The 8,810-nt window shown below is 42.6% G+C and overlaps 1 protein-coding gene across 1 annotated transcript; it reads right to left on the reverse strand.

Annotated features, from left to right (window-relative positions):
- Positions 1 to 386: 386 nt before the first annotated feature.
- Positions 387 to 6,970, reverse strand: samsn1b (SAM domain, SH3 domain and nuclear localisation signals 1b). Its single transcript, XM_078286418.1, has 9 exons — positions 6,955 to 6,970; positions 6,521 to 6,879; positions 3,916 to 3,996; positions 3,608 to 3,733; positions 2,521 to 2,653; positions 2,071 to 2,222; positions 1,454 to 1,663; positions 1,197 to 1,341; positions 387 to 816 (listed from the first exon to the last, which is right to left on the reverse strand). The coding sequence occupies exons 1-9, from the start codon at positions 6,968 to 6,970 to the stop codon at positions 623 to 625; spliced, it is 1,416 nt and encodes a 471-aa protein (XP_078142544.1). The 3' UTR covers positions 387 to 622.
- Positions 6,971 to 8,810: the final 1,840 nt, after the last annotated feature.

Genomic DNA, 8,810 nt, shown 5'->3' on the forward strand with positions numbered 1-8,810 from the left:
CCATGTCCATTGCAGGAAGGCCCATTTTGCAGGTACATTCAGTGGTTAGTCAGGCCCTACCGATCCGAACCACACTGTATACTGTATGGTGGAAACTTTCCTCATGCTCTCTTTACCTTACAATACTTTGTCCAACCATCATGAAACCTGAATTTCATGAGATTTGGTGCATATGCTATAAGGCCTACCAGTGATGATAATTTAATATTTTGATTGGTACAAGTGGGTGTGGCCTATTGAATAGAAGTAAAGGTGGTATGAGTTACAAGAGCTTAGGCATAGGTAGGCACACAGGCCTCAGCCTTGGATATTATATTCTGCCAATGGAAAGTAATGAATTTTATTGGCTGTAATCATAGTATAAATGTGTGAAAAAAGAAATGTAATAAATAGACAAAATGCTTTATTTCCTGAAACAAATGAATGAGCTTCCGTTCTCACACACATTCAGTTGCATTGCACTTTGCTCACACATTCAGTCGCAGCCCACTCGGTTGAAACCAAGACCAGAGAAGGTAGCAATCAATGAGAAATCAGCCTTTGATGTATAAGTCGTACACAACAACTTAACAGCAACATAAAAAAAAAAAAGCAATAACGCGTGGATAGAATAGATTTTTTCTCAAGTCGCTGACATCTCAGGCGGTGGAGGGCAGATAGATGGGAAGAGAATTTCCGTGTCCTCTCCGCTGTTATCGGGGCTCTCACACGGCATGTGGCAGCCGGAGTCTCTCGGGCAGTTGTTCGTACCTGCCTTGATGTTCTCACCGGGGGTCCCAGCCTCTTGATTTGCCTCAGCCTCCAAGTGACTATCAGCTGTAATGAAAGTAGAGAAAGATGGGTTGGCTGGATGTACTGTCACAGAGTAAAATACATGAGGTCGAACTGCCTATCTGTCTGCAGCTACTGTCCCCGTATATCCTGTCGTCCCGCTCTATTCTCAGAAGCGCTCCTTGGGGTTATCCTGTTATCCTTAACCTCTTTAGCTGCGGCCCTGTTACTCACAAAACCCCCTTCGTCCGCCTTTCGCGAGGATGTTCACAGTCTTATCTGCTTGAGGTGTAATGTCAGTTGTCTCTGATCCTCTCTGGATCCAAACGTCTCCGCTTATCTTATTCCAATTATAACACCTTGCAAAAATGTCCGTGACGACGCTCTCCTCGGATGACCTTTCTCTGTTTTCCCCATTAACTCACGTTGCTGGAGGGAGTCGGCAGCGGCGAGCAGACGATGCCTGTGCTCTGGATCAGTCACATTCAGTTCTGTGAGGTGACGCTCCCTCAGCCTCATCAAGTCGTCTGCTGTTTGGTAGCCGTTCAGCCGTAGAGAGGAGGAATACTCCTGGAAAAACCAATGGAAAAACATCAAGCTGAACGAGCATCTTATATGGAACAAGAGGTTTCTGTTGATAAATCAGTGCCATTTCCAAGAATAAGAACAAAATCATGAATACCTCCAAACTGAGTTGTTTTAACAGTTCCTGCAGTGTTTCTGGTCTAGATTTCTGGCTCCTTATACGGGTTTGTGTCTTCTCATGTGTCTCAGGTCCCTTGTCTGGCAGCACATCCACATAGATGAATTTGAAGTTCCCTATTTTGTCGTTCAGCACGCCTGTCCATATTCCCATGGGGGGCTTGGCGATGATGTCGATCACGTCTCCCACCTGGATGAATGACAGGAGCTTTTTCTTAGCCAACAACACTAAGACAGTATAGGGTTAGACCGATATGTAAGACCCATAGGCTATATCTGATATTGGCCAGTCAGTGTCATCCATCTCTGATATGATGGATATGATGCAGTTTGTTTGATTTCATATTGTATAGTTTGGTCAATAGTACATTGCTTGTCAATGAGAAGTTTTAGTGTCCAATGGTGTAAATGCTGTTTGAGGGGCTTTTCCACCCTTTTCCAATCACTGAATATTTGTAATTGGCATGAAAATGGTCTAATTTAAAGATATTGAACATCGGCATGAAAGGCCTTCAAAAACCTTGGGTCAAACCCTAGTAAACATCATGGAGGGCTAGTTTGTCGTTTTAGTTCCATTCATCTTCCAAACTGGTTTACCTTGAGTGTGAGGGACTCTGTGTCATACGGACTGGGCACAAAGTCTGTGTGGACCCTGGCTCTGCTGCAGAACTGACTGCTGTACGGAAGATCCTCCTCTAGCCTCAGGCTGCCTCTGTTACTGGAGCAGTCCGACCCACTGGTGACTCCACCTGGGGAGCCGCAAACAAACAACATGGTTCAATGAAGTGTGAACGGATGGGTTTGTTCACTTCTGCAGCATTCTACTTGAGCCGCTCCTGTCGATAAGATGACAACGCTGAGTCGATATTAAAAACGTCGGTGAAAAGTTGGGTTCAATATTTGGCCTTTCAGTGGTGAGGGTGGTTCAAATCATTACACCTAAAGGTGAGTTATAGGATACTTTGGTGTACAAGCAGAGATTGCGTAATTCAGTGGGCTGTGGTGTGAAGAGTACAGCTTGTTGGCTCCGTGCCTGAAGGTGCTTACTTGAGGAGCTTTGTCCACTGTTGAGGCTGTAGAGGCTTTCCAGTGAGTCACCGGACCGCCTGTGTCCTTTAGTAAATGGGCGCCCAGCACCGACCTCCCCCTTGTCCTCTTCATCTTTCTCTGCGCCTTCGCTCTGCACAGTAAAAACAGCAAGTCACGATTTTGCTCTGCCCTATCGCCTTCTTACTCTGTCACTCCCTATCTCGTCGCCCACTGCAGGCATTAGGGAGGAACAAAAGAGGAAGCCAACCAACCAGAAAGCTGTGTCGGGGGCCCTAAGCCGCCGCGTTTGATTCCTCATGTGACGAAACGCCTCAGTATCCCAGGTTTATGCAAAGGACACGCAGCTCCTCTGGCAAGCAAAGTACTTAATCCAGCAAGAGTTGCCTTGCTTTTTATAGCTGAGGCCTAGGAGGTGTGCTGCACGTAATCCCCATATACCTGCTCAGCTTTGAACTTCCTGTTCCTGTAAAGGGGCTTTCACGCCACGGAGTGCATCTGCATCAGTCCATCACCATACACTTTTGACAGTGTAAAATTCTGGATGGGATGTGATCCAGATGAAGTATGATTGGGGAATTCTGGATTTAAAACTGAGGTTGCCACTGTACAAATACAGATACTGGGAATAATTAGGTTGCTATAACAGCACAAAATAGAGAAATAAAAACAATCTTGAAGCATATGATTGAAGGACTTGGATTGCATTGGCTCATTTAGTGCACTGCATATATGCTCCCTGCATAATGGACACATACTGTATATACTGATCCTATACTGATAGACTAGTGCCAGTGAGCTCAAAGCTCTGTTTTATTGCCCTAATACATTTTTAACCAGGTAGAAATGTGTTAACTTGGCATAAAATCCTCATGCAAGTTGGTGTTCGGTGTAAAATTTCTGCAAAATGGCAAATGATAGTTTGATAGATTGGGGCGGGAGAACAGGTGTGGGACTGGCAGCTTCGTCTCATAGGCAACAGATGTATTTTTATTAGGTGTGAACCATAGCGAATGCTGGGTGACAAGAACGTAAAACTGATTGTAGAAGCGTCGTACAGTGCATGACACGCGATTACGGCTCTCACCCTTTCCTCTGGCAGGCCCCTGACAAGCTTCCCGCCTATCCTCTTGCACACAGTCTGCGATGCGGCCTTCACCTTCTTCCCCAAGATCCTCGATTGGGTCGGATCACCGCTCTCCTCCTGCTTTTCCTGAGTGGGAACAGCAGCATGAAAACAAAACACACTGTAAATAGAGGGCTGGAACATAAACATAGTGTATATTAGCTTAAAATGTAGGCCGGAAATCCGATTTGTGTGTTGTCTGTGTATGTTGGAGACAGCTGAATTCCTAGATGGACATGCTGGCAGATGGAGAGGGTTGGTTCTCTTACCGGACAGCCTTCATTATCCGGCGGTTTCATTAGAGGGGAATGCTGCTGGAAGGCGTCAAATCTCCCAAATCTGGTTGACCGCTGGGGCAAAAGAGAGATTAAAATGTGTGTTGTACGGTGACAGATGGGCGCATTATCTGCCCACTACTGCTGTTTATATTCATGTCATGGCATCACAACATAAACAATTCTTGTTTATTGCCCAGTTTCTGATTTGTGTTCGGGATTAGTTTAGCCACTGGTAGCTATACAGTTTTTACATATGGTGTGTTTTTTTAATTTCCTGTGAAGATATTAGTTTCTTGCATCTGAATGAATATGTTACTACTTACTTTTGTGTAGAATCCCTATTATATTAAAGATTTTGTTGTATTATTTTAGTATAATAAGGGAATAATTCACTGTAATTTTGGGGCGTATGTTCTCCCAGCTTATATTACTCCATCTTGCTTAAACTCATCATATGCTGATCTGTACTCTTACATTTGCCTGGGATAATAAACCATGTAAGCGTCATTAAAAACGAGACAGTATGAAAGCAATGACCCGTTCCTTACTGGTTGGCCATTAGATTCATTTTAGCGGTCACTCAGCAGTTCTCACTGAACATCTGTCACATTAACTCCTGGCTCATTTCCCAACATTGACCATCTGACCGTTAGTGAACCGTGGCCCGTGGCCTCACTGTCAGCCTGCCACGCACTGGATTGTTGGAAAAGCAATTACAATGCTATTGTCCTTAATACAGGAAACTGTATACAACTATGGAGAGATTTACTGTTTGAACTGCATTTTTTTCCAATATGCATTTTTATGAGACAACTACAGGAAATCCTAATTATAAGGCTTTGGAAATGAAATAATAAATATTTGGTCCTTTGCAGATATATGAAATCTGATAGCTATTCTATCCTGATTGGCAGAGGCAGTAAAAAAAAAACTGAATTGACTTGGTGTGCTTTTGGGCTTCTATCTGGAACATTCAGAGCATTTACTCTGTTGTATAGTGCTGAATTTGATCAGTAATTTAACAAAAATGGATTTAGTAAAAAATCTGCCTTAATGCTCATCTGGTTGTGATTTGTGATCATGAACAAGTCTGTGAATAGGAGACTGAATTTGTGGATACTATGACTGTCCCCAGGGATATCTTTACACTTCCTGGGTCATAGCTGTTGAGAATACAATGAAAAAAACCTGTTTTACTGAAAAGGCTCAGGCCAATAAGATCAGTGTCCATTTCATTGTCACTCTAGGTTTTGTGTCTTGATGACATCAGAGAACGGAGCCTTGATACTCCGGTTTCCAGCTTGGGGAGAGTTATTCAGGAGACATATTCACAGACGTTGACCTGTCTAGCATGAATTGTCTGAGATCGGCAATACTTTACATGTATTCCAGTTTGTTACACATTCATAACACCTGGATGGGAGCTGCATAACAACTATATGGCAATTTCATCAATGCTGACTAAATCATTATGTCAGCATTCGTTAGGTCTTCATATAATACTGTCATTTGTGAAATTGCAAATGTTAGCTATATTGTCTCTTTGTGAGACAAACCTCTCCATGTGCTTCTTATTCATCTTCCCTGGAATTGTGCTGACAGTTCAAGTTCAACTGATAAACTCCTTGCTTGCTAGCTACTTGTGTCATAATATGTCACAAACCAAAGTTAACATGTAACCCTAAACTCTTAGGAACAGCCTGTGTTAACTGTGATTTGGGGAGGGATTTTGCTTGGTTGACCATTCAGTCGAACGGTCAACCTTACAACAGTCACACTTTCACCACATTTTGTTTTAATATGTGATCAAACAGTTTGTTACGTATGAACTGTATTAACTGAGGATGCTATGTCAACTGTGGAAAATATGTTATAAGACCTTTTTGTTCAGAATACCTAAAAGGAATAAAAGCAAAATATATTCAGTGGAAAATGCAATCACAGTTTAGTTAATCTAAATATTCCCTTAAGAGCTCTATTGTGTATTAGAAAGTGCAGTTTAATGCCACTAAGGAGGGCTGGGACCTTTTTTGGCCTCAGTTTCTATTGTATTTTGTCACTGTAATAAATGCTTAAAAGTAAAAACATGACTACTTAAAGCTGCTATGTGTAGCATCATAACATCAATAAATCATTACCACATTAATTTTGAGACATTAGTAAAATAATATAAAGAAACAAGATTTGCAGCTTCTACACTGCATTTTACAATGTGTGCCACAATCTGCTGAATTGCTTTACAGCACAAAACAAGAAGAGGGTGTGGCTCTTCCAGCTAAAGCTTTCAGTTTCTCACAGTGGCAGATGGTGGAAGGAGTGAAAGACTGATGGAAAAAAAAAATCACTTCCAACGTGTTTATCCTCTTCAGTAAAGCAAAAGACAAAACCACTGAAGAAGCAACTTCAGCCTCGTTGCAACAGGAAGCGATGGGGTTTATAGGAATGTGGTCTTCATTTTGAGAAACACTAGCACTAACAATACCACTGGTGTGAGATAGAGGCTACCAATAGTCTTGACCGTTGTCTCATATTCACGTTTACAAATGCACCTTTATCAAGACAAAACCAAAATGGAGGCCGGTGCTGCATATCTTACTGTGGCTTCTAGATCTGTGATGGAGCAGATCTCTCGTGGGGGAGACGGATCCGACTGTTTGCTGTCCAGTTCCTCTACCAAACTCTCAAAACGATCCCACTCTGTAGTCCGGGGCAGGGCGAAGTCGAAGCTGTGGACCCACGGTTCATGTCGAGGTTGGTGGCAGGTGTGATAGGAGGGAGTCCAGGGCTGCGGACAGCCTGAGGGGCTCCACACTTCCGGATCTTCACGGATCTCTTTGGCCTGCTGTAGCTGCAGCGGTGATGGAGCAGATTTAGAGTTCTTCTTCTCCGTCCTCTTACCCAGGCCAATGCAGGTTAGCACTGGATTGTCGTCACTCAACACGTCTGCCAAGCGATCTGAAGATGAGCAGGAATAATAATATAAGTTTCAGCACAACTACCACACCTTGACAACAGGCGGCAGTTGTATACCATTGAAGAGAACCATCCACAATAACTCACCATTATTCTCTGGAGTATTCTTCCCTTTCCCAGCTGCACTCCGGTTTCCCTTCTTGGCTTGCACCAGTTTCTGTAACTTCCTCAGTCTTCCTCTGGATTCTGCTGCCTCAGCCTCAGTTTCACTACTCTATAATAAAGGAACACCACATGCATTCAGTGAACACACATTAAGCACTAACTGTATGAAATTCTACATTAGAAAAACAGAGGAATATATTACAGGAATCAAGTCCTAAAATATGATAATAATCTCAATCCTGACCTTTTAGTAATAAGATTTGTTAGTGGTTCTTATTATATGGCCTGATTCATGAATTAAAATAATGAAGTATCATTAACTCAGTATAGCTGATGTAACCAGGTTTATTTTTGGAACTATTTAATGGCAGCAACCTCGTATTCATCCACTGTGCAGTGATTTTTAGCTGTACACAGTCTCCCTTCACCCACCACCTTCACTTCCTATGGAAACAGGGAAAGTAGTCCCTGGTAGTTCAAAAAGTACGCTATTTTTGTATCACATTCTGTTTCAACTTTACCAATCTCCTACACAAAATGGCCAGACATAGCCACATATCATTTAAAATTACTCACCATTTAGCTTTAGAGCTGCTACAAGTTCTCATTTTCAATGCTAGTGGCCTACTAATTTAAATTGCCCAACGGGTAAGTTGACCAATGGGCCAATCTTCCAAAAACCTGGTATATTCCCTTAAAGCCATGCATGAACAAAAACCATTGTGTTAATCTGGAAGATGAACTGAATCTGCTGTAGAATTTTCCTTGTGGGCGAAACTGTGTTCATTTCCAAAGTGAATTGAATTCCTGCTCTCATTTGGCAAAATTACTGGCCGGCAGTCTTTTTCTTACAGGTGCTGCCCGACCCCCAGCTCCCCCCACAAGGTGTTTGAGAGAGAGAGAGAGAGCGAGAGAGAGAGAGAGAGAGAGAGAGAGAGAGAGAGAGAGAGAGAGAGATTGCTGTCTTGTTGTCCTAGTGTCCTAGAGTACAAGGCACATATAAAGGTCAGATATAAAGGAGATTAACGTCAATAGTGGCTCTGTTTTGGCTGAGTTACAGCTGACCTCTCACACATTTAGTCCACATCCTCTTTTTGCCTGTTCCAGCGGACCCAAACAACAGGAAACTGGACCATGAGAACACACTGAATGAGAGAGAACTTAACTTGAAGCATTAGCTCAGATTCTGCTCAGACATGCAGAAGACAACTGATAACATTTCGACTTATCTGAAAGGGCGTTATACCTTCATAAGCACCTCAAAGATAATTAATTCCATGTTTTCCCCAGTTACATGTGAGGAAAGATAAAGAAGCGCTGCCATTTCGCTCACGTGCAAAAACACGTGCACAAACGTCCAGGTACGCCAGGTATCTGCAAGCGTGTCTGGCACACACAGTCATGTGGGTGAGGGATTACCAAGGCTATACTCTGCCATCTGCACAGCTTTACAAATAATTATCATTTGTGCTACTAAAGTGATTGGTTCAATGTGTGTAAGATGAGATATTTGCATTCCAAACGTGTAAAATACCGGTGTCATCTGCTATCCACTGACAGCAGTATATTGCTCTGTATGTTAAAGGTCCAGTCTGGATCCAATACAAAATGTGATCTTTATTTAGAGAATATTGTTCTGCATCCAAAACGCAAGCTGAGAAAATGCCCTGGTCAGACCAGTACAATCTTAAATTCGTATAAGTGAAAGCCACTGAGGTGAAATAATTTCACGTTTCAAATTCATATTCACTTGCTTCAGGAGTTTTCTAGAATCAACTGTTGATGTCTAGAAACAAGGCAGGATAAGG

Source organism: Centroberyx gerrardi, chromosome 11, assembly GCF_048128805.1.
Source record: "Centroberyx gerrardi isolate f3 chromosome 11, fCenGer3.hap1.cur.20231027, whole genome shotgun sequence".
Classification (NCBI taxonomy): Eukaryota; Metazoa; Chordata; class Actinopteri; order Beryciformes; family Berycidae; genus Centroberyx; species Centroberyx gerrardi.